Here is a 26718-nt window from a genome sequence, read left to right as displayed (position 1 = left end):
AACACTTTTGATTCACCTATTGTTGTCATGATTTATTGATTTAATTGTAATATTTTTTAATAAATTAATTTGACTTATGAGTGTATTCAATAACTATATAGTATGTCAGCTGGTACAAATTCAAGTCTTTCAAACCTCACATGCTTTATCTTGATTTAAATTAGGCAAAATCAACTCCCAACTCACTCTTTCTATATATATATATATATATATAAAGCAGTCTAAGCGATGATAATTGTTTAACTTTAGAGAACAAATTTATAATAAACAGTTATTTGACCCTTATTTTGGATCCTAACATTCTTCTCCATTTCGCCATTAATATTCAACCCGAACTTCGTAGAAAAAAGACTGCAAATTGTAGAATTAATGGCAATGGAGTTGACTCAAGTATAAGTTTTGCGTTCATTCAACGCCGATAAGACACGTGGCTGGCTTGGGTTGTTTCTTAACATGTGCCATGGCCGTATTGTACCGGTTACCTGATACGAAGTCTGCAGACTAACAGTTAAGGGAAAAAACATTTCTCAAGAAGTTGAAAAAAGAAGCCGGCAATGGCGTTGGCGGGTCTTTACAGAAGAACTCTTCCCTCTCCTCCTGCAATCGAGTTCGCTTCTCCGGAGGGCAAGGCAAGCAGAAAGAAGGCCCTAATTTCTGTCTTTCTCTTTCTCTAATCATTTAAATATTTATTTTAGTTAAAAAAATGTCTATTGGAATTATTTGCAGCAACTGTTCACGGAAGCTCTTGCTGGAGGAACGATGGAAGGCTTTTTCAAACTTATATCATACTACCAAACGCAATCGGAGCCTGCGTATTGCGGACTCGCCACTCTCGCCATGGTCTTAAACGCCCTCGCTATCGATCCTGGAAGAACCTGGAAAGGTAAATGCCTTTTTTTTTGTTTCAATTTAATTAAATTGCCAAGCGAAATTAATTTTTTTTTCAATTTAAACAGGGCCTTGGAGATGGTTCGATGATTCGATGTTAGATTGCTGCGAGCCTCTGGAGAAAATCAAAGATCAAGGCATCACTTTTGGTAAAGTTGCTTGCTTGGCTGTTTGCAACGGTGCTGATGTTGAAACTTTCAGGACCAACCAATCTAGTTTGGACGATTTTCGGCAACGCGTAATTTCGTGTACTTCCTCCGAGGATTGCCATTTGATCGTCTCATACCACAGAGGAGTTTTCAAGCAGGTAACTTCTTGACTCACATTTCATTTTATATAACTTCTTTTCTTCAAATTATTTATTTATTTTGTGCTTACAAGTTTAAAAATGATAGTTGGTTGCAGACAGGAAGTGGTCATTTTTCGCCAATTGGGGGTTACCATGCTGGAAAAGATATGGTTCTGATTTTGGACGTTGCTAGATTTAAATACCCTCCTCACTGGGTTCCTCTTTCCCTTCTTTGGGAGGCTATGAACACTGTCGACGAAGCAACCGGACATCGTAGAGGGTAATCTAGTCTTTCCTCTTCATCAAGTTAGGCTCTATATGTTTGTTACTTGTGTTACTTGTGTTTTTGCTCTCATGAAAGCATGCCCAACTTTAATTTATATTTTGTTTGGAACTTCTAAGTACATTTAACAATCAATCCTTGATTGGTCCATTGGATTGTTGTAAGCTGTAGCTTGTGAGTTCTCAAACTCGCCAGCTTATTATTACTATCTTGCTGTTGCAATTTAGTTTTCTTATTTTTTTAACCAGAACTCGTGCTTGCTTTCTTCAGGTTCATGGTTATTTCAAAGCTTCATAAAGCGGCATCCGTACTTTATACTGTGGTACTTTAATTTATCATTGCCAGCTAGTCTCATCTAATTCCATCTTGTTGTTACTTGATAGAAATCTTTTCATACCCCTTTTTCTCCTCAAAGGTCAGTGTACTATACAATGATAGTTGGAATGAGTATATATAGTAACAAGTGGTGAAATTTGATTTAATATTATTAAGTGACATTTTTTAATAAACTCTTTAATATGAATTTATGCAAATTTGAACCGGCCACATGTAGGGGAATTTAAAATCTTGAACTAAATATGGGAATGTTGGCATTACGATTTTAGGTCTTATAGTACGATAAGTATCCTCTCTGAAAAATAAACAAAAATATTCTTTGCTGTTGATAATTGTGTTCCTGCTTCCAGTCTCTAGATACGTTTCAAATTTTGATTTGTTTATTCTTTAGTTTCTTTCTTTATATTTGTCATAACTTAGTTGTTCAAAGAGGTGATAATTAGTATTGCATGCTATTGTGGATCAAATGTAGAGCTGTAGACACAAGGATTGGAACTTTGTTGCAAAGTACTTGACAGAAGATGTTCCCCTTCTCTTCACTTCCGGGTATGTAAAAGATGTTGATGATGTATTATGCCTTGTATTCAAATCAGCACCTCCCAATTTGCGAGAACTCATCAAGTGGGTGGCAGAGGTTCGGAGACAGGATGATGGCAGTACTATGTTAGGTGAAGAGGAGAAACGAAGGCTTGCACTCAAGGTTTCCTATGGCATACTTGTTCATCTTTCTCTGCTCTACCACTTATCTTTGCTGTTAATTCCTCCTTTTAAAAAAGAACGAATTTTCAATTTAGAGCTTCATTTGTTCAAATCTTAGTCTGATATTTTCGTATGACTTGAAGAGAAAAATAATAGAAAGAGATACTAATTTGAAATTTCAGGAAGAAGTATTGAAACAAATACGAGAGACTGAACTATTCAGACATGTGACGAGATATTTGGCATTTGAGAGCTCGTTGTGCAACAACGTGGCATCTTTGGGTTATGAAGATAGGTTAGCTGACATTGCTGCTAATGTATGTTGTCAAGGAGCAGAACTTCTAACGGGGAAAATCGGGTCATCAAATGGATTATGCTGTAAAGGAACAAATGTGAAACTTATAAAAACTGACAGTAAGGAGCCTGTCACAATGGTTTCAGGCACGGTAATTAGTAATGGCACCGAACAAAGGGTTGATATGCTTATCCCATCATCTCAAATAGAGCCCAGTTGTTTGTGTGATTTTGACCAAAATAATTGTTGTGGCATGCATCCATCAATGGGGGATGGTCTGACAGTACTTCTTTTTGCCCTGCCTCAAGATACCTGGTTGGGCCTTAAAGAGGAGAAGCTACAGGCACAGATGAAGGGTCTTACATTGGTTGCCAGTCTCCCGACTTTGCTTCGAGAGGAGGTGATGTCTGGTTCCTTTTCTTTTTTTGTTTCCCTCAAATTCTTGGTATTTCCTTTTATGTATTGATTATATCCATTTTTCTTTTAATCATTTTCCAATGTCTTTGGGTTTCATCATCATTTTAAATTTCTTCAACTTTAGAACATAATAGTCTAGCAAAATTGGGGATCATGGCGCCATGGTCTGTTTTCACGTTCTAGTGGATTTGTTTTTAATTTTATTCTCATCAGTTTTTCTTCTAGTAGGCTGACAAGTGACCAACTATTTTGGCCACTAAAGGCAGTTCAAGGATCCTAACAAATAGTCTTTAGGCTTTTGGTTAAGAATTCAATTTTCATCTTCATGCCTGTTTCACACTGGTTAATCAGTTATGATGGACCTTGTTGATCTCTGACTGTCCTATTCGGTACCATGACAGGTTCTGCATTTGCAACGGCAGCTCTATTTCCTCAAGGCTGATCTCAATGTCTCATCCTCATCTGCTTAATTTTTGGTTAGACAAGCAGCATGCTGAAGAGCACTGGACCGACTTCTTTATTGGTTACGTCAGGAACTCCTTTAGTTGTGCAGTTATTCTGCAATTTAGAATTTAACATGCAATTTATAATTCTATATCTTTTTGGAATCTGAATATTGAATTTTTACCAAAATTTTAATATTAGTTTAGTTTTCTTCCCAAACTCCGCATTACTACTCTTCATGGAAAACATGGATCCTGATTAAAATGCATGGCAGGCCTTTCGGTTAATTTGGTTGTAAATTTGCAATATTTCACCTGCCAACTAAAAGCTATTGTCAGTAATATTGCAAGGATAGAAGCAAAGAGAAAGAAGCTGTAGTAAACTCTTTCCCTTACACTTGTTCACGTATCCAAGCATGTTGGCTGTGCAGGGGCAGCTAATTTCCACCTTAGATCCCAAAGTAAGTCTACGTCTGATCTTTATCATCTTCAACATGCTTGATGTTCAACAAGGCTGTCCCTCCATTATGCCTTCGCAAGATGGTGACACAAACATGGGATGATGAATTGTAATCAAATCTGGAACCAGACAATGGTTTAGAAGAGGTGTTGGGAATGAGGGATGACTTCCATTTTTATTAGGTAATTGTAATTCAATGCCCCATGTCCTTATGAGAGAACATGACCCATAACTATGATAAAAATGACAAATCATTTGGTATGAGAATAAGGTCATCCATATAAAGTAGCATAAATGCAATAACATTGTCTTTGTGAAAGCCATATGAGATCAAGAAGCGCAGATTAAACCTGTATACCAAGCTCTTAATTAGTGCTTGTTTAAGCCCATAAATAACCTTGTTTAATTTAATCTGCAAACATAAATGATAATTCTATGAAATAGAATCTTCAATTGTTCTTAAAAGTTAGCTAAATTCTTGAGTTTAGATTATAATTTAATTATTTTTAGCTATTTTTTAAATTAGTTTATTTTTATTAAGTTATTTTATTTTATGCTAATTTTATTTTTATTTAGCTTAGTTTAGTTATTATTTTTCAGTTTTTATGCTGTAGGATTCTAAAAGAAAAACGCTTAATTGAGTGAAGAAAAGTGTTTAAGGAGTTTAAGGTCTGTTCGTACATGTTATGGTATTTTGAGCATAATTTTCACTCTTAAACTCTAAATGTTGCAATTCTTAAATCATTAAAAATTTAAGAGATAGAGCTACAACTTTAATGAAGATCACTTTGCCCAGTTCAGCATTGAAGATGGAGAAAATTGCATTGGAAGTTGACGAAGTGTAGTAGTTGACAAGAAAAAGGCATGAAGCCAAGGGAGTGCCGCGACTTACATGGGCAGTGCTGTGGGGCCGAGCTGGAAAACTTGAAGAAACCAGGCCAAAAAATGCAGGTTACGGGCTGACTACGATCCCTATTAGGCTCAATATTTATTTTAAGCACGAATTAAGAGTTTTTAGGCCTAAGTAGTTTAATTTAGGTAAAACTAGGTTAAGTTTTCAAGTTATAAATAGTTAACTTAAGAATAAATTAGCTACACACAGTGAGGAAAAATCTTGGGAGATATTCAAGAAATTAAAAGTTAAAGCTGAAGATTGAAGATAAAGGTTGCAAAATTAGTTTATTTTCTTTTTCCTTAACTTTTATTATTCTTATTACTCTTGATGGCTAAGTTTCATATGTTTTTGTTTACTTCTACAACTATGTCTAGCTATTTTTCTAGGATTATAATGAACTCATATTTAGTTTAAATTTATAATCTCTTTCTAACTTATTTTCAATGGGATAGAATTTTTTATTTCAATTTGTTCTTAATGCTTTTTAATTGACTAACCACCAATTAAATTGATCTAGAAATTTTAACAAATTTGAAAAAAGGGTGTCTAGTGTAGACTAAAATTGAAATAGCATATGATCATATTTATTTGATTAGATGAATAAATTGATTTGTTTGTAGGATAAAAATATACCTATATGTCATATGTAATCAGATTAAAGCTTAAACTTAATGAGTCTATTTTATTTCAATTCATATAGGAATATAGTGTTTTGATTAAAGTAGATATTTTTATAAGAGACTTAGGAAAGCACTATAAATAATTCAAGACTTCAGGTTAGTAATTCAATTCATTAGATTAATTAAGAAAGAGGTAAGATTTAAATGAAATGTGAAGAATATTGTAATCTTAGACTTTTTTCAAATTTGATCTTTATTCAATTATCTTTTTGCTTTATTTATTAGTGTTAATTAGTTTAGTTGAGTAGTTTTAGCTTAATTAGTTATTAAATTTTTTATTGTTTGAATAAAACTAAATTGTTTTAATTTTAGTATTTACTAAATTTTTAAGACAATTCTCTGAGAGATCGATATCTTACTTGCTAATATATTATCTTTTCGATACGTATGCTTATATAGGTAAAGTTTTAACTGATAAATTTTTGACATCGTTGTTGAAAAATTGTTTTTTAGAATTTTTACTAATAATAATACCAATCAAATTTAGTTTTAATTCAGACTTTACTTTACTTTATTTATTTATTTTTCTTGCTTTCAGGCATCTTTGGTTGTTGTATACGAAGGAGAATTCGAATCTTATTTTTTTTTTTATCTAGAGATAGAAAGAACTTTTAGAAGACTTCGAGGGAAAATTTGTAAGTTCAAACTCTAAACCAAACAATGGCTGAAGATAATAATAATCATGGTAACAATGCTGGGATTCAGATTCTTGAAGAGAACAAAGCTTTGCTGGAGTATGTTGTTCCCCTCTTGCAAGGCTTACACCGAAGTATTAGAAGACCTGCTATCAAAGCAAACAATTTTGAGATCAAGCCTGCTTACATTCAAATGATTCAGTCTTCTGTTCAGTTTGGGGGGTTACCTAGTGATGATCCTAATTCCCATTTGATTAATTTCTTGGAAATCTGTAATACTTTCAAATATAATGGGATGACTGAAGATGCTATCAAGCTTAGACTTTTTCCTTTTCGTTAAGGGATAAGGCAAAGAGTTGGTTGAATTCATTGTCCACTGAATCTATTACTACATGGGAGGACTTGGCTCAAAAATTCTCGACAAAATTCTTTCCACCTGCAAAGATTGCAAAGTTGAGGAATGATATAATTTCATTCACACAATTTGATAGTGAATCCTTATATGAGGCTTGGGAACAATTCAAAGATTTGCTTAGAAGATGTCCACATCATGGGCTCCCTCAATGACTTCAAGTTCAGATATTTTATAATGGGTTGATTAGTTCAATCAAATCTACCATTGATGTCACTATTGGTGGGGCATTGATAGGTAAAAATCCTGATGAAGCTTATAATTTGTTGGAAGAGATGACATTCAATAATTACCAATGGTCTTCAAAAAGATCCAATTCTAAAAAAGCTGTTGGTATTCATGAGATTGATGCACTTAATGCTTTGACTGTATTGACAAAAAGATTTGACACAATAGGAGTTAATGTTGTCCAAAACTCCTTCATAACTTGTGATTTGTGTAGAGATAACCATTCCAGTGATCAATGTCCATCCAATTCTGAATCAGTCCAGTTTGTTGGGAATTTCAACAGGCAGCAGAATAACCCATATTCTAATATCTATTATCTTGATTGGAGGAATGACCCAAACTTGTCATGGAATAATAACCCAGTACCTTTAAATCCAAGGCCAAACAATCCTCGGGGCTTTCCATCACAAGCAAGACCTCATGTTCTTGAGAAAAAGCATAATATGGAGGAGATGTTTATGCAATTCATGACAAAGATTGATGCCGTCATAACAAAGATTGAGACCTACATGACAAAGAATGACGCCATCATTCAGAATCAAGCAACATCAATTTGCAATTTTGAAATTCAAATGGGACAACTTGCTAGTTCCATCAATAGTAAATCCCAAGGTTTCTTGCCCAGTGATACTCAAGCCAATCTCAAAAATAAGGAATAATGTAATGCAATTATCCTTAGGAGTAATTCACCATGGTCTGTTTTTCACATTCTAAAGGATTTGTTTTTATTTTTATTTTCATGAGTTTTTCTTCTAGTAGGCTGACAAGTGACAACTATTTTGGCCACTAAAGGCAGTTCAAAGATCCTAACAAATCAACTCTAGGCTTTTGGTTAGGATTTCAATTTTCATCTTCATGCCTGTTTCACACTGGTTAATCAATTATGATGGACCTTGTTGATCTCTGACTGGTGACACAAATATGAGATGATAAATTGCAATCAAATCTGGAACCACAGAATGGTTTAGAAGAGGTGTTGGGAATGAGGGATGGCTTCCATTTTTATTAAGTAATTGTAATTCAATGCCCCATGTCCTTATGAGAGAACATGACCCATAACTGTGATCAAAATGATAAATCATTTGGCATGAGAATAAGGTCATCGATATAAAGTAGCATAAATGCAACAACATTGTCTTTGTGAAAGCCATATGAGATCAAAAAAAAGCTAATTAGATCTTGATCTATACCAAGCTCTTAATTAGTGCTTGTTTAAGACCATAAATAACCTTGCTTAGTCTAATCTGCAAACATTATCAGGATGAGTTTTAAGTTGCCTCTTTTTGAACGAACTTGTACAAGTGACTATGCATGGTCCGAAGATTCTCCACCTTGTTTGCATCGTCTACGTCATAATCATGTATTTGTAGTTGATCTTAAATCAAATTATTATATATTATTCATTATAAAATAGGAAATAAAAAACTAATTTTATCCGATTCTAGGGTATATTAAATTATAAAGTATTTGATGGGATGTTAGACATCGATATATTATCAATTTTACTCATAATACATGCATGGTTGGTTTGGAATCACTCATAGAGAGATACCTACTTAACCATTCCAACGCAAAAATAAAGATATTTTTTTGACATAATAATTAAAAGAATTTTCAAATTATTTAAGAAAATTTAAATAAATCTTTATTTAAACATAATTATTTTTTAAATTGCCTGCACCTACACATAGCCAAATGCCATCCTAAATAATTAAATATTAACTTTAATTAATTTTAAATCCACTCAAATCTAAAAAATTGTACGTGGTGAATTTATTCTTCTCATTATTTAAATGATTTTTTTTATATTTTTAATATGAGATTGTGTTGTGTCTGACGTTTCTTGTTATCGAAAAGATTCAACAGTACATCAGGTCTCTGTGAAACCGACCTTCGTAGACGTAATAATTACAAATACACACTTGTGGATGGAAGAAGAGCTGGGTTGGCTTGGATTCACCATCCCAAAGTTAGCTGCGCTGCGCACGTGAAAGTCCCATGTGCTCATCTTGGGTCGTTTTTCTTCTAACTAATTGGTTGCCATGGATTTGTCCCGATTCAGTGGAATCTTTGGGATGTGGTGCCTCCCGTTGGTCCATTTGGTTTGCTCATAATTAATGCCAAAACGTGAAATGGGATATCTTTTTTTGGGTGAAGGCATAGTTCAAGGTGACGGAATGGTTGGCGAGATTGGCTGGCTGCTTGGACCATTCAATTGTGGAAATGATCGTAATGTTAACAGCTCAAGGATAGAACTTGCATGGACGGATTTGTTCTTTGGTCCACTTGACGTGTAAGAGTCAAATTTACCAAGTTAATTAATAGCCATCAAACATGCATTACAAATGTTTTCGTCATCTACTTATTTGGGTCCCAAGAGGTTAGTGATTGCATCCCACTCTAAAATTACTTTGTCATGGACAAGAAAGATGATGGACTCATTGGAAAGGCTTTGATGAGATTGATGATTGCCTCAAAGTGATAGGAGATTATGAATTTCTTTTCAATCTAAACACCATTTACCATTTTAAATTTATTTTTGAAAAAGTACCATTTTATAGAAATGAGCAAAACCAAACCAAATCAATTACTTGTCTAACCAAATATGATTTAGGTAGAACAATTCGGTCTAACTGATCCATTGGATCAATTGGTCCAAAATGTTTGATTCAATTAGTTTTTTAGTCCGTTCTCAATTTTAAAATTTTTAGACCAATCAACTCAAAATACCAAATTAATTATATACATATATTATATAAAATATTTTTTTTATATATATTAAGAAGAATTGATAATAAACTTTATTAATAATATACTTAAAATATATTAGTTTATTATATGTACATATACAAATTATAATCATAACAATTTAATTTTAGTTATATATATTTATTTTTATATATATTTATTTATTTATTTATAAATCTATACAAATATGAAATTACAAATTATATATTTTAAATTATATAACTTATACGTTAATATTGTAATATATAATAGTAAATATCCTACAAATTAATATGTCATAATTATTACACCTTAATAATGTTTCGTAATATAAAATGTTATGAATATATATATAATTTTATAAACATTATATATATATATATATTTAATTTATACATAAGCATTACTATAACTTATAATAAACTTTATTTATATGATTACACTTTACAAACTTATTAATTATCGCCTTAGTTTTTATAATATATTATTTATAATTAGTTATTATTTATACAAACTTTAATATAAAACATTATAGCATATAAGTTGTGTAATTAATTTCATATATACATAATAAAATAATATTATATATATATTTAATTTATACATAAGTATTTCCGTAACTTATAATAGATTTCATTTATATTATTACACTTAATAATTTTATTAGTTATCATCTTAGTTTTTATAACATATTGTTTATAATTAGTTTTATTTATACAAACTTTGATATAAAAATTAAAATATTATAACATATAAGTTGTGTCATTAATTTCATATATATAATAAAGTTTAGGGTATAATACATACATATATTTAAATTATACATAATATTTATATTTTATAATTATAGATAAATTTTATAAGTTTTAATAATAAAATTTATAAAAAAAAGTGAAAAAAAATTTTATCTAGTGGTCCAAAATCAAACTGATCAAACTAATTTTATATTTGGTCAGTTTGGTCTTTCTTTATATTTGGGCGATTTTTGTCAATTTTTTAAAAATATTTGATTTATTTGTTCTTTAGGTATGACGAACTAAACCACTCAATCCACACATTTTTTTCTCTCCTACCATTTTACGTTTTATACTTCAAGTTTTTTTTTTTTTAAATTAGGAGAAGAGAGATTCGAACCTTACTTTTTAGATCGAAGATCATACACTAACTAATGAGTCAAATATTCATATGTATTTTATACTTGAAGATTAATAAATTTTACAAATACTTTCATTTTTATACTTGCTCCTTCTCTTACAGTGTATATTCTATTTTTGTTAAATAAAATGTCAATTATATGATTTGGATAATGGTACAAGACCCAAAGAAAGTTGAGTGTGAAAGCGATCAAGTATAAATAAAGAAAGTGAGTGAAAGGCAGGCACGAGTAATCCAATAATTAATTTATATTATCTCATTTGGGCTGCATCTGGCACGGCAACATCGCACGTAAATAATTTCTTCTGCCAAACCATCTTCTGATTTCCTTTCTGCTGAAAATAGAAATAGCTTCTTCCTTTGCATCGCTGGACAGCCCCTTTTGTTGGTTCATTGGTGGACTCAAAACTTAGCAATTGAATTGATGTCTTGCTATGCAACCATGGCCATAGAATTCTGAGATATTTTTTCATTAATCTCCTCAATCCGAATAGTTGAACAGAATGATTAGAGACAAAGTAATTTTGTATTGTTATACTCTTTCCTTTGACATTTCAACCACCATGTTCACAAAATCAAGTTATCATATTTTGATTTTAATGATGAGTAATAATAAGAGTTTATATATGATACATTGACATATTATTTACAACATGTCACATCATTAATAAATTATAAAAATAAAACTTCATAAAATTTGAGAGATAAATATTAAAAAATTAAAATAATTAATTAAATAAAAAAATAAAATATTCTCAAAATCTCTCTAAAATCTTTTTTCTGAACTTAAATTATACAATATGTGAGCATCAAATATTTAAAAAAAAAACAAGAAAAAATGCAATAAGAGAAAAATTAAAAAGCAGAGCACATTGCAATAGTAAAATATGAGTTTCATGGTGTAGCTACTTTCCGACAATTAAATGACCTCTTTATTGTCTACAACAAGACAATGAAGTGTTAAACGTTGATAAGCTGTTCTCTCTCTCGTCACAATTCCAATATCCAATTTGTGACAACTGAAACTGAAGCAAGCAGGTCTGACGACTGAAGACGAGGAAGGACTCTGGAGAAGTGAAATGGAAAGAGAAGAGAGCGGTCATCCTTTGCTGCAAGGGGGTAGGAGACGAAGTAGCTATACTCATGGTTTCTCTTCAGCTCAGATCCAATCACTTGCTGCCATCTGTGAAACTTTCGTTCCTCCCCTGCCACTTGATGCTAAGTTTGATGACAAGCAGAATTCCGCTGCCCTCGACGCTTTCCACAAAGCATCTGGGGCTGAGCCTCCGTTTCCTGATGAGGTCAATTCTAATCTTCTTATCTCTCTCTCTCTGTTTTTTGTTTTTGTTCTTCCAAAGTTGTTTGTCTCTTCCTTTTTTGCGCTGACACTTGGAAAACATATTACCGAATGGGAAACAGGTAGCAGATTTTCTGATGAAGAGGGGTCAACCCAAAGCTGTCTCCTTCGCTAAACTTGTTCTGACACTAGTCTCTTTCAGATTGGGGACATTGCTGCTCTGTGGCTGGGATTGCTGTGACTGGAAATGGCCATTCATTCACAAGTTTTCAGAAATTCCGGTGGAGAGGAGAGAAAAAATCCTCATCAAGTGGTCGTGGAAAGTGCATCCTTTACCTCTAAGGGCTGTTTTTGCATTGATCAAAACCTACTGCTTGTTCATCTTCTTCTCCATGGTACCACCAATCTTACCTTTCGTTTATGTTGTCTTATTGTTGTCTGCTTTCGACAGAAAATGTGGACCAACTAAAAAGTGGTTCTTTTCAAGTTCATTAAATTAAATAGGCGAGGTATAGTTTTATCCAAATAGAAGAAGGATCATTACGAGTATTTTCCCCAAAAAATCCAACAGGATGGAACCAGTAAATCAAATATTTTAGGAGGTAAGGAATATTGGGTTTCCTGCGGGATTCTTGGGCTAGGTGAAACACGTATCCAAACACTTTGCGTTGAAGTAATTGGATGTAATCCATTGCTTAACATAGAGTATTGATGTATTTACTGTTGTCTATTTCTTCCTAATACCATTTCCAAGTTTCCAAATTCCTCTGTTGCAGACCGATGAGAATTCAGGAAACCCAGCATGGAAAGCAATAGGATACCAAGTAGACAACAGGCAGAAAAAGGCATATCCTCAAGGGCGACCACTTCAAAAGGGTATCATAGAAACGATGCATGAAGATGACTCAACCTTTGTCCAATCTCTCACTGAAAAAGGCCTTCAAGTCATGGAGGATCCAGAGCACAACGTTTACAAGATCAAATGTGATGTAGTGATAGTTGGTTCCGGTTGCGGAGGAGGGGTTGCTGCAGCAGTTCTTGCAAGCTCTGGCCAGAAGGTGGTTGTTATTGAGAAAGGCAACTATTTTGCACCACAAGACTATACTTCTCTAGAAGGTCCCTCTATGTCTGAGCTTTACGAATCCGGGGGATTTTTGACAACCACGAACGGGAAAATTATGATCATGGCTGGGTCAACAGTTGGAGGAGGCTCGGCTATTAATTGGTCTGCCTCAATTAAAACACCAAAGAATGTTCTCAGAGAGTGGTGTGTGGATCACAAGATTCCATTTTTTGGGAGCTCAGAGTATGAAATTGCAATGGATGCTGTGCGCAAGAGGATCGGCGTTACAGAAAATTGTACGGAGGAAGGATTCCAAAATCAAGTTCTTAGAAAAGGGTGTGAGAAGCTTGGTTTGAAAGTCGAGGCAGTTCCAAGGAATACCGCAGATAATCATTACTGTGGTTCTTGTAATTTAGGGTGTAGAACAGGAGATAAGAAAGGAACTGATTCTACTTGGCTGGTTGATGCCGTGGGCTGCGGTGCTGTGATCCTGACAGCCTGCAAAGCTGACAAGTTCATATTGGTGAATAATAACGATGCAAGGAGAAGAAAGAAATGCCTGGGTGTGATTGCAACATCTTGGAACAAAAAATTGACCAAAAAGCTGCATATTGAGGCAAAAGCAACAGTTTCAGCTTGTGGGTCTCTCTTGACTCCTCCCCTGATGATCTCTAGTGGGTTAAAGAATCCAAATATTGGGAGGAATCTTCATTTGCATCCAGTGCTAGTAGGTTGGGGATACTTTCCAGAAGATGCATCAGGACTAAAAGGCAAAACGTACGAGGGCGGAATCATCACTTCGTTCCATAAGGTCGTTTCAGAAGAAACCAACGTCCATGCAATTATCCAAACTCCTGCACTTGGACCAGCCTCAGTGGCAGCATTATCTCCATGGGTTTCAGGAAGTGAGTTCAAGGAAAGAATGGTGAGGTATCCCAGGTTGGCTCACCTTTTCACGTTGATCAGAGACCAGGGTTCAGGGGAAGTAATGGAAGAAGGTAAGATCAGGTATCGGTTCAGTGAAATGGATAAAGAGAATCTTAAGATTGGGTTGAGGCAAGTTTTGAGGATTATAATAGCAGCTGGGGCGGTGGAAGTGGGAACCCATCGTAGCGATGGGCAGAGAATCAAATGCAAAGGTCTTACAGAGGAAAGCTTGCAGGAGTTTTTGGATGATGTTCCAGTAGTAGGAGGTGCTAGTTCCAAGGAGGAGTACTGGACTATGTATGTTTCTGCTCATCAGATGGGAAGTTGTAGAATAGGTGCCACCCAGGAAGAAGGTGCAGTAGATGAGAATGGTCAAAGTTGGGAAGCGGAAGGTTTATTCGTGTGCGACGCAAGTGTCCTGCCAACTGCAATTGGTATCAATCCCATGCTCACCATACAATCCACCTCCTACTGCATTTCCAACAAGATTGCAGATTTGTTAAACAAGGAATAAACCTTTGCCCAAAGCAGTCTGACCATTTTCCTCTCATATACTTCAGCTGTCATACATGGATTCTCAATAAGCTATGATCTTTTAATACAAGGAAGCACAATAAATTATTCATCTTATAACTCCTCGTAATGTGTTTGGTTCCGTTTGGCTCACCCATGCCACTATCATCTAATTGTTCACATTGATCACACATGCATGCCCACACAAATCTCCACTCTGCTTTTTCTCAATGGATTATTTGTTGAAACAAAATTCCACTAGGTGACCTTAAAACGAAGAGAGAGGTGGTTGGTGACTGGAGACTGGGTGCAAGTGACATGCAACTAATCAAGAAGAAAGAAATAGGCTGATCTCAGACTTTGAATTGTATGCTAAATGCAACCATATCAACCACGAAAACCCAATTTTGTGGGACAGTATAATAAAGAATATTCCTCAACCCTCTGCTTTATCATTAGCAAGATTCAATGGGGCTTGATTTGTAAAACTCATCAGTTTTTGGAAGGATTTTGAGAAACAAGAACACGAGACTCAATATCTTAAATTCCTCAACTGCTTGCCGCTTTAACTGCTTTCTCTGCAGCATCATCCAAATCTTCTGCCGTTATTAGTGTCATTCCACTTTCCTGCAGAACCATTATTAATCATCAACTAAATCAAAATGGCATCAATAATTCTCAAGATATAAGAAAATGTATGCCCATGAGTTCCAAAGATAATCGAATTTCATATCTACCTTCAAAATCCTCTTCCCTTGGTCAACATTGGTACCTTCAAGACGAACCACCACAGGAACTTTTAGGGCAACCTATACCACAAGGCCCAGTATAAGTCAATGCCTTAAATTTTCAACAAATTTTAAAGAAAAAGGATAAAAGAAACTATTATTGTTTTTGTTTGTCAAATTTTGAAGTTACAAACAAACTGTTGGGCTTTCCCTGCACTAGTTTTAAAATGATGGTTCATCCAAGTATTAAAATTTAATTGAAGTGTCATACTCTTGGTCACCAATGTAAATAAAGAACTAGCTCCACACAGAAGTTGAAACAATTTTATGCAACTCTCACCTGTTTGGCCGCATTGACAATTCCACTTGCAATCACATCACACTTCATTATTCCTCCAAATATGTTCACCAAAATTGCTTTCACTTTATCATCAGAAGTCAATATCTTAAATGCCTCAACCACCTGTCCCACATTATCTAAAAATTAAAAGAAAAATATATTTGAAGGTGATTACTGCATCAAGTTAGCATCAGATGCCAAATTTTTTATAAAGCTAACAAGTCTACAGCAAGCCAAGTGATGCTAGAAATGCATGACCAGAAGCAGAAACAACATACAAGCATGCGTAGAAGTTTGTGTGAACATGTGCCCAAGCACACTTAGCCTCATTACAAAAAATTACCAAAAAAGGAAATGATATGAAAATATAAAAAGAAAAGGACAGCATTACCTGGCCTTCAGAAGCATTCCCACCTACATCCAGAAAATTGGCAGGAGTTCCCCCATGCAATTTAATTATATCCATTGTAGCCATTGCTAACCCTGCACCATTCACCATGCAACCAATTTCTCCATCTAGGCCAATGTAATTTAAATCAGCTTTGGCAGCAGCAACCTGTAATAAAAGACAATGCAGAATAGGGCCATGAGTACAAATATTGGATTATCGTGTAATTTACTTAAGTTGTATTTTGATTTACAAGACAACCAAGAATAATCATTTGATAAACATAAGAAAATTAACATGGAGACAAATCCATACTTCTCGAGGATCCTCTTGTGATGGATCACGGAGAGCAAATATCTGCTTTTGACGAAAAGCAGCATTATCATCGAAGTTCAACTTTGCATCAGCAGCTACTAATTGGTTACTAGAAGTCTCAGCAAGAGGATTGATCTGACCAAAAGAATTACCATTCACAAAAAGATGAGCATCAGAATAAACAGAAATGCATTTGCAGTTAATAAATAGAACTACTAGTAACAAATGAGATATTCAAAGGGAAAAATATAGCCAAACAAAGAAATTCATACTTACTTCCAACAATGTACAATCACATTCATGGAAAAGCTTATATAGTTTCTTCACTTGTTCAATAGAATCAGTTCTATCAGCAACCATGGGAGCCAAACCATCCACAACCTTGGCAGCATCTTCATCAGTAATTCCTTTGAAAACATCAATAGGTACCTATCAAGAATAAACGATAAATCAGTTGCATAACCATATCATGACCACTATGGAAAGAAGAAACTGCCTTATTGGTTATAATAAAACAGCAGAAAAAAGACAATCAAAACCTTAATAATCATGTCAGGATATTTCTCTGCAAGGTCTTCAATGCTGGTTCCTCCCTTTCTACAGGCAATTATAAGCTGAGAAACAGAACAACATTGTGCAATTAAGGACCTTTGACTTCTTGAGAAATCAACAATAGTTACCACCGGTAATTGGGGTAGCAAAAATAGTTGCTTCCAGCAGCTTTAAAGTTAACCTACTCAGTTTGTAAACATACCGGACCAGCAGTGTTACGATCCAGAGTGATAGCAAAGTACATCTCGTTCACAAGTGATAACTTTTCACACAGGTAAACCTGTAAAAGGTAAATGAAGTTGAACCAGATTCCAACAATTACTAGACCGAAGCCCCAAAGTTTAATTACAAACTGACTGTGTAAATTCATTGAAGCTTAAGTTCCACGTTAAAAAAATGATGCATGCCTAACCTTGCTGACAACTTTGCCTTGGGGACCCGTTTGCTTGGTAACAAGTATCTGCCCAAGCATCTTTCCTGCATTCAATGAAAATAAAGCACCTCTTATAAAACAAATAAAGCAATATTGACTGAGAAAAGGTAAAAAGTAAAAGCAAAGTCATTACATACTAAATCGCGTACAATCATAAGAATGAATAGGAAGAGAACATGTTTGATGGCACACGAAGAAACACATGTATAACTTTGAATATCATCTTTTGCTAAGATAAATGTCAAACTCCAGGACAACACTCTTACATAAATGTATTTTGTAATGTGTAGTCGAGTCAAGTTTTCTGTAAAGATAACCAAAAAACTTTAAATACCAGCTATTTCTTCAACCTGGTCAGCCTTAACGATGTGAACTCCACCCTTAAACCCGTTTTGGAATGTTCCCAAGCCTCTTCCACCAGCCAAAATTTGACTTTTAACCACCAGCTGCACCATAATCAAAGTTATCCATGCCCATCTTATTCAATCATTTCATATTAAAATATGTCGTAAAATAGTTTTCCAGAATTCAATTTCTCATAGTCAGGGACACACGCCAATAACTCTGCTGTGCTTAACATAACGAATTATCAGGTTATTAAACATATAAACAAAAAACCCATCGGAGAAATTGAAGAATTTACCTCATTTTGATTGGGGAAGGCATCCTTGACCGCTTGTTTAACTTCATCAACAGAAGAAACAGCAACTCCTTTGGGCACGTTAATTCCGTATTTGCTCATCAACTCAGCCCCCTGATTTTCAAACAACCAAAATTTCGTCTATCACCAGTACGCTCACATAAAATTTACATTCCCAAACAGATACACAGATCCACAAAAATCAGTAAAATGCAAGTAAACTCAAAGTTTAATTCCCAAACAAAAAAAAAAGGAATAACCGTAAACTTCGTAAAATTATTTTCATGCGAACCAAACAGAAACTAAAATCAGTTAAACTATAGATCACTAGTCAAGTATGCTTTTGAGATCATAGTTTCCATTTCACTTTTCTCAGAAAAAATTAAAATATATATAATAAGGCCATGTAAGGAATTAAATATATATATATATATAAGGAAAAATGGTATACGTAAATAAACCTGATATTCGTGGATGTTGAGACGGCGGAGCTGCTGTTGCTGCCATTTACCGGCAACGGAGAGAGAGCGGGAGACGAGCTTGTTCACTATTCCTCTCATTTTTTTTCCTTTTCCTCTGGAGAGAAGATTAATGATCAATGAAGCACTCAACGAGATCTGCAGCAAACCCTAGAAAAATCAATGAGAAAGAGAGAGAGAAAGATTTTTGAGGGGTGGAAGCGAGCGTGGTCAGAGGAAAGCGAAGAAAGTGAGAGGAGCCACCCTAGAATTTTTTTTTCCCTTTATTTGTTTTATTTATGTCCTGACCCCTTTACTTTTAGATATTTCTGAAAAGGAAAGGAGAAATTTTTGTCAAAATTTTGGTGCGTCTGAATAAGAATAATATTACCTTGCAAGACATATTTTGGCTGCCCAAAAAGTTAATTTATTTAATACTATGGAAAAAATTATCAAAGCATGAACAATTTGGAAGGCAGAATGTTGGGAAGAAAATTGTGGGTGAACATCTTTGAACTGGAAAGTCAACCTCAGGCAATGTTGTTGAGAAGCTGATGTTTAGTTTCTGATACCCACTTCAACAATCTGTATCTTCATCTTTATTTTGAGGAGCTGTTATTTCTCTTTCACATTTAATATTCCTGGAAAACATGGATGTTGGTTGGAACTACATCATTGAGTTTTATCTCTCATTTGGATCAGTACACAGCATAAACTTGCAGGGAGATATTTGGGTCCTGAAAGTGGAAACTCTACTTGGATTCTGATCAACTTCTTGTGCTGAAAGGGCCAGAACCTGGTGTCTCTTTTACTTGTTCTCGATTCATTATGATCCACATAAAGCATCCCTCCAGAAACCCTTGATTTCCCAAGGCAATTCATGAAAAACTTAAAACTAAAAAGAAGAAAAAAACACTACTGCAGCAACACTATCACTATTGTAATTCAGCAAAATTGGGCAAGATATGTAATCCATGGAGTTTATTTACAATGCACTTGTCCAGAAGGTGATAGGACTAAAATTTTCAACAATAATACATCAAATTGGTCTCAGAAAAGATGATTCATCACTTTGTCATGTTTTCCTTAAGCCATTTTCTGCTTTGCACATTAAGGGAATAAGATAAGGTCCTATTATGTTCAGCAAGGAAAAAGCTTGGGATTGCCTGCATTGAAGCGTAGGAAACCCTGGTCAGAAGGATGACAAATCATAATCCCCAAGGAAAAACAGAAAACTAACACAATCAAGAAAAGATTATGAGAAAAGCATATTGTTGACTGTAGGTTCAGATTGTTTATCACATCCTGACCTAATAAGGATGACATATAGCTGCCTCATCAATCCAGGAAGGCTTCTTAGCATTATAGTAGAAATAAGCAATCATTTGGACCAATTCATCAGCCATGCGAAACTCTGCAAAGACCCTCATTAAAGTGACACATCACACAAGGAGTTCACAGCAATTTGAAAGACCGATTCTTTGTATAACTCTTAAAAGTGTAACCGTACAACCTACCTTTCTCCCTGTAAACAATCCGGTTTCCGCGTAAAAATAAAATCTGCGGGCATTCCCTGACTTTAAGAGCATATGCCAAATCTCTCTCAATATTGATGTCCAGCTTCACTGCCTGTCTCCAGGAACATTTCAAGGCGTTATTATTGGCAGATAAACATGGCAAAACAAATTCAAGAAAATTTAGACCTGTCCCTAACAAAGTAACACACACTCTGCTTTCTCATGCAACCAAATGGAGTGCATTAATAATACATGCACTGAGCATAGTTTTTTAAGTGCAACCAAATTGAGAGTCATTAAGTTTGTGGAGTGTAATTTATCTTTTACCAACAAAGTGTTCTCAGTCAAAGTTGAGGTTTAAAACTCAAGAATAAAGCAAAGATTTATACCCGAGGAGGTAATCGGTCCTTGGCATTCCAATATACCTGGATCGCCTTCTCCAGCTCTTTCAAAGTCTTCCAATTGTTGGTTGCCCTGTTGACAAAATGAAGAATGGATGTTTTCCTTATAACACATAGGGATAAATATTGAAATATATTTTTTATGACAGATATTTGGTGTATAAACATCAATAATTAGTACAAAGATATAAGAACATAATATAAATACTTAATTAGGCATTAAACATCATGCATCATGAGGAAATACCAAAATGAATCTTGAGCAACTTTATTGTCTGAATGCTCTTGCCAAACACAGGCAAAATTAATTGCAACAAATGCATTCATAAGCACTGTGTAAGTGGCTGAGATTCTGGGTCATATGCCTCAATATTCAAAAATTGGAGCTACGACCATTAGAAAGAGACAGACAGTAACACAACAAATTTGAGAGGAAAAGAGTTACCTATTATATCTCTCAAATACAAGAACAATTAGAGGGCTTGGATGGAAAGCAAAGCTCTCCCACTCCAGACAGTTGATCTCCTTTACCCAGCTATCATCAATCTCTCCTTCCCAGTCAATCTCAACACCATCTTCGCCCACTACATTCTTAATTGGGTGCTGCTCAAAGTACTCTGATGCCCTAATTCCCCATCCAACATCTGCATCCAAAGGCCAATCTGGATCATCCTCTTCGACCACCATCTTCTTTCCCCTTCTAAAACCAACTTCACTACCCTCCTCATCCTGATCCTTATCGCTACTACTCTCAGATTCAAAATCATTGTCAAGTCTATCCTTCACCACATTTACCTTATTCTCAAAAACTTCCGGACTCTGGTGTCGGATTGATTCAAATGTCCGTTCAAGTGAGTCGCGTATAAAATGCTCAACGGCTACAGCTTCACTCCTACGGCCACGTCTTGGCTTCTTAGGAAGGGTTGTTGGGAAGCTTTTATCCTGATTTTCATCTTTGTTCTGGGAAAATATAGATTTGTTGTTGCGGCTTTGTGTTTTAGCCTTAGATTTAGGCTTCAAGCCAGCTTCAGGATCAGGATCAGGGTCAGGGTCAGGGTCAGGGTCAGGATTGGAATCTGATCTGCTTGAAATAGCGAAGATAGGGAAAGTTTTAAAAACGCGGCTATGGTGTGTACAGGAGGGCAAGATTTGGTATGAATGACTAAGAGTACCGGGAATAAAATTAGAAATAGGCAGCAAGGGGCAGGAATTATGATCAATGTTCACTGCACAAAGAGGCAAAAAGGATTTTGGAGCAATACTAATTTGAAGGGACAACATTCTCTCAGCAACAAAGTAATTCCAAGCAAATGGAAGATAGAAATTGGCAAATGAATACTGAACCTATCCTAACCAAGGAGAGTCTATTTTACAAAATTTTGCTTCTAGTACATTGATTTTGTTAATCCGAAAATGCCCAACACTCCTGCTGAGATACTATACTCTTTCCAATAGAAAGCCTATCACAATAAGCAATAAGAAAACAAAATAAGTAAAGGGCAATTCATCATCAACGAATTGCTTAGCTTTTTAACCACATCAATCATCCAGCATGCTTATACGAAAATCATTTGTTTACCCATTTCTAGATACAATAATTCTCTTTTTAATGAATATATCTAATGAAATTTAACTTTACGATAGAAAAAACAAGCAGAGAGAACGGGAAACTTTAAAAAATAAAAAACCGTTGACTACCTCAGATTTCTGGAGAGGCTTGGTGTTAGGACTTCAAGGGATTTCAAGAAATTTGATCTCTCAAAGTCATCACCCTGAAAATAGAGAAGCAAGAATGAGCAATGGGGACCTGAGCTGACCAGTTAACGAGACCCAAAATCTCGCGGCCTTTTTCCTTATCCAATTAAAACGGTGCCGTTTCATCCTGCCAAAACGACCCGTCTGCTTTTCTATTTTCTTTTATTTTATCTTCTTCTTTTTCTTTTTTTTAATCCTTAACACTACATTTATTTTCGGCGGAAGAAAAAGAGAAATAAAAAAAATTGAAGGGAAATAGTATTCTTTTTTCATTTTTTTCTTCAATTAGTAAAAGGAAAATAAAAGAAATAAATGAATTTGCATTTTTTTTACTTTTTAGATTAAATCTAATCCATCAAAATAAAAAAACACTCTTTTATTTTATAATTTTACCTTTCTCTAATTTTATTAAGAAAAAACTACTTTTCTTTCTCTCTCATTTTATCTTTCCTCACATTTTCTCTTCCATCTAAGGAAAACGAGTTAGTAATAACTTCCATTTTTCCTTTGAATGAGATATTTTTCTTTTATTATATATATATTTGATATATTTTTAATATAATAACTTTAGTCATCGTCAGGAACATACTTTTTATAATTATTATATTATAATTTTTTGATAAGTAGTTGTTATGTTATAATTAATTAATCACAATTTTAAATATGTAAGATTGATCAAACTATTATTAAAACTCACACCTATAAATGATGAATTTTTTTATTATAATTGAATAATTAATTACAAGTGAAATGTTAAATAAATCATATGTTGTCATTTCATTAAAAAATAATTTTTAAAAAAATTTATGCACTATAGTTAATCAGAAAATATATTAAAATTTATAAACAAATATTTTAAAATTTAAAATTTATTTATTAATAAAATAATAATATTTAAACTTACAAATAATATATAAAATTTATTTTAAATTCCTAGAGCCCTTAAGAGTAAATTTATTTTTAATTATTTATAAATGCGCTCTTTTTAAACTTTTATTTCGCCAAAGCACAGCCTTTAGCCATTTTCCTTGTAGAATTTCTGAAAAAAAAATTTCTTGCATTTTGTAAAGAACCAAGTACCATTCTTAGCTTTTTTGGCAGAGGACGCTCCACGTAAAGGAGGAGTAATCTTTGAATTGTGATTGACTCCTCAATTAAATCTTTGGCAAGAAATCAAAATCACTTAAACTACCAACTTTAGCCATCAAAATTCCCAATTAAATTTCCAAACCAGCAACTACGCAAATCCCCCTAATTAGCTGAAAATTTTTTAACCAATTTTCGGATCCGAAGCCGGACCTAGCTAAAATCTCTAAAACATTAAACTGAGAGAAAGTACGTCGTAGTTTCAGTCACATCGAGATTACGGGGCCGACGATGGTATGGCCACCGTGGAAACGGCTGGAGAGCAAACGAGAGAACGGGAAAGATCACAGAAAGGAAGAAAGAAACGGCGTGGAAAGGAAATGACGAATGAGAGAGAGGGAAAACAACGATTTGTTTTTTCTTTTTTTTTTTCAGTGTTATTGGGTTAGGGTTAGGGTTAGGTAAGCGGAAGGAAGAGAGAGGACTATTTAAAATAAAAATAGCATTAATAATTAATAATTCTCTTCAATTATTTAGGAACTTTTGACTGAGAACGGGTACCACGATCACATAACTGCCAAGCCGGTGCCTATTTTGCCTTGCTTAAAAAAAAATTCCAGATTTTATTGAAAAGTAGGTTACATTCTCTGTAACTGAATCTTAAAATTACATTACAATATTTGGTAAAATAAAAAATAAAACATTTACTGATATAAATGACAAAAATTAGGATTTATTTTGAATTAAAGTACCTTTATATCCAAAAATTAGAATTTGTTTTGAATTAAAGTACTATGCATAGAGTAAAAAAAAAAAAAAAGTGAGGCAGTTATTTTTACCCGAGTATTTTCAATTTTCCAGTGGAGTGTGGGGTTTGACTGTTAAAGACAGTACAACAAAGCAGCCAAAAAGGCATTTAAATTCAAATTCAAATTCAAATGTCAAAGGGTTATTAATGGGTTTCTGTTTCTTATATCATCAACTTGTTGAAAACTGTATTCTCTAAACACGGAAGATGTAAACTCATGGAAAAATAAATATGATTGACTTCCAAATTTGTCAAAGAAATGAAACTTTTATAATCAGCAATGAATTAATATTTGCTCATCTTACCATTGCAAAAGTCATTTCCAATATCAACCGCTACAGAAAACTGTTAGCCTTCATTCCAGAATTTTTAGAACCGGAGCCTAATCCTATCGTTTGTATGTTGGAACTGACCCGAAATCAATGTTGACTCCGATTCCGATATCCTTTCATTATGGGTGCATCGTAAGATTTAAAGCATACATACAGAAGGTTCATGGAGCTGGTTTCCAATTATTCTCATCAAACAAGGGATACGTGACTTCATTCACAGATTCAAATCAACCTTTAACACCCACTTGTTCCCTCAAAGGAACATTCTATCCACTGAAGTTGTGCTCGTTTCTTCCTCTACAGAAATATTTGCATGCAAATCGACATTTAAACGTTAACATTATCACAAGCAAATGGAAAGAAAAACAATAAATTTGGAACTCTTATACTTATAATATTATTCAGATCATACGCTAATCAAATGTACATGCATGCATGCATCTCCCATGCATACATTCAACAAACAACAAACAAAAAGAAAAAATAATAGCTATTGAGCTAAGGCTACGTACTCCACAGAGAACTTCTCCACTGGAAAGCCGGAGAAGAAAAATATAATATGCTCTCTAAAAAAAAAAACAAAGCATCCTTTTTCTGTTTCGTTTTCCTTTTCTTCTCGTTGTTGTTTTTCTAGTGAAAGGAAAACACTGGCCAATGAGGTGTCTCCACGTGTGAGAAAACAACCTCACATCTGTAGGAAGCGAGCTAGCTGGCTCGGGTTGACGATGCCCGGTATGTGGGCCCCATCTGTCTTCAGCAGACTCGCCACCTCCACGTACCTTTGATGCTTCTCCTCCTTCGGCTTCGGCTCGGCGTCGCCTGCTCTAGATCTCTCGCTTGGCTCGGCTTCTTCTCTGATTCCCTTCCTGGATTCAGCGGCCGTTAGTTGCGGTTGGCCGAACAGCGTCCCACGAGTGAGGAACTCGTGGGCCAAGTAACCAGCCAGGAGCTGGTTGGAGTGAACCGGGTGGGCGGCTTTGTCGGAGCCGGCTAATGGGGCAGCTGGCTTAAGTAATTTTGTGGTTGGAGGGTTTAAGTGTTTGAGGTCAAAATCGTCTCTCTCTTTTCGCTTGTTGTTGGGCATGGAAACCCGACGGGGCGGGAGACGCATCGTTTTGGTGTTCATTGTTGCGCCCTATTTGGTGCATGCCACGTCAGTGCCAAATATATACTGTGTATAAAACGCGAATATAAAGAAAAAAAAAAAAAAGGACAGATCCCCAAAGGGGACCCTCTGTTTTCACTCCCTTTCTTTCAAGAAACGGGGTTGTTTGGTAAACCAAAGAGCGGTAAAAATATTGTAGGGTTAAAAGGTTAAACAGTAAAAAGTAGGAAAGTAAAAATCTGTGGTAAAAATATTTAAGAAGAGGAGAGGGTAAAAAGAGAGAGAGAGAGAGAAAGAGGAGGGGTAAAAAAAGTAAAAAAAAAAAAAAAAACCAGATATGCAGTGGCCGGAATCTGGCTTTTAAAATTGCCGTTTGAAAGTGATTTATGAATAGGAGGGGAGAGAGAGAGTAGAGGGAGACAAAGAGTGAACGAAGGAGAGAGAGAACGTTGAGAGGGAAAAGAAAATTATATGGGAGCAAGGAGAATGAAAAGATGGTGGGGTTGTATGTATTTATAGGGAAGGGATTAAGAATTTGCTCCTGCGGTTGATGGAAATTACGGGGATTGCCACAAGAGATTGAATGACGAAACTACCCTCCCCCTTGTCTCATGTTTTTTATGTTTTAATCACTCCTCCTGCCTTTTTGGCGGATTACCGTGCCAACAAGCTTGCAATTTTTGGAAAAAAAAAAAAAAAAAAGGTGGGGGCAAGATTCCTGTTTAGCCACAAAGAATAGGATCCATGGGCCTTTTTCCCTAATTTCTGTTCTTTCTGGTTTTCGTTTCGCAAGCTCTACAAGCAGTGTAATATTTATAAGCGCCGTCGGTTATCGTATAACAGAAATAAATTACACGGTAAATTTCAGTTACCAAGTCTATCTGCATATTTATATGGATTGGAATCTATGTTGATCAGAATTAAAATATACAAATCATGTAAAGATTAGATATCTTAACCAGCCTAATTCAAATTTATTTGGTTTTTTTATAAATTAAGATTTTTGAAAAAAAATCGAATTTAATGTTTAGACTTGAGAATACATGCACTTTATCATTGGGCTGACAAACGAGCTACCTATGATCAAATTTGTGCATCATAATTTATCAATTACTAATTATCAAAATTTACTTATAAAATATTTGAATGTACTTAAAAATAAATATATTTTAACCATGCAGTGTTTGTGTTTGTAATAAATAAGGAGATTATTTATCT

At 34.6% G+C, this 26718-nt stretch overlaps 5 protein-coding genes and 1 non-coding gene across 6 annotated transcripts; 2 read left to right on the top strand and 4 right to left on the bottom strand.

The window, feature by feature from the left end:
• Positions 1-239: 239 nt before the first annotated feature.
• Positions 240-3870, top strand: LOC18613100 (glutathione gamma-glutamylcysteinyltransferase 3-like). Its single transcript, XM_007050160.3, has 8 exons — positions 240-629; positions 727-883; positions 957-1195; positions 1294-1457; positions 1731-1782; positions 2269-2496; positions 2678-3190; positions 3609-3870. Exons 1-8 carry the CDS (start codon positions 555-557, stop codon positions 3675-3677), a joined length of 1497 nt encoding a protein of 498 aa, XP_007050222.3. The 5' UTR covers positions 240-554; the 3' UTR covers positions 3678-3870.
• A 2900-nt stretch (positions 3871-6770) lies between these two features.
• On the bottom strand, positions 6771-6877 carry LOC148764737 (small nucleolar RNA R71). The gene has a single exon (XR_016024387.1). It is a non-coding gene; the product is annotated as a small nucleolar RNA R71 (small nucleolar RNA).
• A 4909-nt stretch (positions 6878-11786) lies between these two features.
• LOC18613098 (long-chain-alcohol oxidase FAO2-like) lies at positions 11787-14762 on the top strand. The gene is made up of 3 exons (XM_007050158.3): positions 11787-12143; positions 12262-12534; positions 12916-14762. Exons 1-3 carry the CDS (start codon positions 11922-11924, stop codon positions 14641-14643), a joined length of 2223 nt encoding a protein of 740 aa, XP_007050220.3. The 5' UTR covers positions 11787-11921; the 3' UTR covers positions 14644-14762.
• Positions 14763-14985: 223 nt separating this feature from the next.
• On the bottom strand, positions 14986-18763 carry LOC18613097 (ATP citrate lyase (ACL) family protein). Its single transcript, XM_007050157.3, has 12 exons — positions 18500-18763; positions 18042-18152; positions 17733-17844; positions 17378-17442; positions 17168-17245; positions 16953-17027; positions 16690-16842; positions 16414-16548; positions 16102-16266; positions 15711-15833; positions 15380-15451; positions 14986-15269 (listed from the first exon to the last, which is right to left on the bottom strand). Exons 1-12 carry the CDS (start codon positions 18596-18598, stop codon positions 15192-15194), a joined length of 1266 nt encoding a protein of 421 aa, XP_007050219.3. The 5' UTR covers positions 18599-18763; the 3' UTR covers positions 14986-15191.
• Positions 18764-19415: 652 nt separating this feature from the next.
• Positions 19416-21844, bottom strand: MRL7 (polyadenylate-binding protein 2-binding protein). Its single transcript, XM_007050156.3, has 5 exons — positions 20860-21844; positions 20403-20487; positions 20014-20125; positions 19807-19910; positions 19416-19662 (listed from the first exon to the last, which is right to left on the bottom strand). Exons 1-4 carry the CDS (start codon positions 21693-21695, stop codon positions 19807-19809), a joined length of 1137 nt encoding a protein of 378 aa, XP_007050218.3. The 5' UTR covers positions 21696-21844; the 3' UTR covers positions 19416-19662.
• A 2924-nt stretch (positions 21845-24768) lies between these two features.
• Positions 24769-25976, bottom strand: LOC18613095 (uncharacterized). Its single transcript, XM_007050155.3, has one exon. It carries the CDS (start codon positions 25519-25521, stop codon positions 25081-25083), a length of 441 nt encoding a protein of 146 aa, XP_007050217.3. The 5' UTR covers positions 25522-25976; the 3' UTR covers positions 24769-25080.
• Positions 25977-26718: the final 742 nt, after the last annotated feature.

This window comes from Theobroma cacao, chromosome 1 (genome assembly GCF_053813885.1).
Source record: "Theobroma cacao isolate CCN51 chromosome 1, ASM5381388v1, whole genome shotgun sequence".
Classification (NCBI taxonomy): domain Eukaryota; kingdom Viridiplantae; phylum Streptophyta; class Magnoliopsida; order Malvales; family Malvaceae; genus Theobroma; species Theobroma cacao.
This window is presented reverse-complemented; position numbering and strand designations above follow the sequence as displayed.

Bases quoted from the DNA above. Each gene is read 5' to 3' on its own strand.
- LOC18613100 (XM_007050160.3), top strand. From the start codon at position 555: ATGGCGTTGGCGGGTCTTTACAGAAGAACTCTTCCCTCTCCTCCTGCA. The intron at 630-726 runs GCAAGCAGAAAG...AATTATTTGCAG, and splicing joins TCGCTTCTCCGGAGGGCAAG to CAACTGTTCACGGAAGCTCT. The intron at 2,497-2,677 runs GTTTCCTATGGC...TTGAAATTTCAG, and splicing joins AACGAAGGCTTGCACTCAAG to GAAGAAGTATTGAAACAAAT.
- LOC18613098 (XM_007050158.3), top strand. From the start codon at position 11,922: ATGGAAAGAGAAGAGAGCGGTCATCCTTTGCTGCAAGGGGGTAGGAGA. The intron at 12,144-12,261 runs GTCAATTCTAAT...AATGGGAAACAG, and splicing joins AGCCTCCGTTTCCTGATGAG to GTAGCAGATTTTCTGATGAA. The intron at 12,535-12,915 runs GTACCACCAATC...CCTCTGTTGCAG, and splicing joins TGTTCATCTTCTTCTCCATG to ACCGATGAGAATTCAGGAAA.
- LOC18613097 (XM_007050157.3), bottom strand. From the start codon at position 18,598: ATGAGAGGAATAGTGAACAAGCTCGTCTCCCGCTCTCTCTCCGTTGCC. The intron at 16,843-16,952 runs GTTTTGATTGTC...TATTCTTGATAG, and splicing joins ATCCTGACATGATTATTAAG to GTACCTATTGATGTTTTCAA. The intron at 16,267-16,413 runs GTATGGATTTGT...CTTTTATTACAG, and splicing joins CACAAGAGGATCCTCGAGAA to GTTGCTGCTGCCAAAGCTGA.
- MRL7 (XM_007050156.3), bottom strand. From the start codon at position 21,695: ATGTTGTCCCTTCAAATTAGTATTGCTCCAAAATCCTTTTTGCCTCTT. The intron at 20,488-20,859 runs GTAACTCTTTTC...TTTTGTCAACAG, and splicing joins GTATTTGAGAGATATAATAG to GGCAACCAACAATTGGAAGA. The intron at 19,911-20,013 runs GTAGGTTGTACG...GGGTCTTTGCAG, and splicing joins GATTGTTTACAGGGAGAAAG to AGTTTCGCATGGCTGATGAA.
- LOC18613095 (XM_007050155.3), bottom strand. From the start codon at position 25,521: ATGAACACCAAAACGATGCGTCTCCCGCCCCGTCGGGTTTCCATGCCC.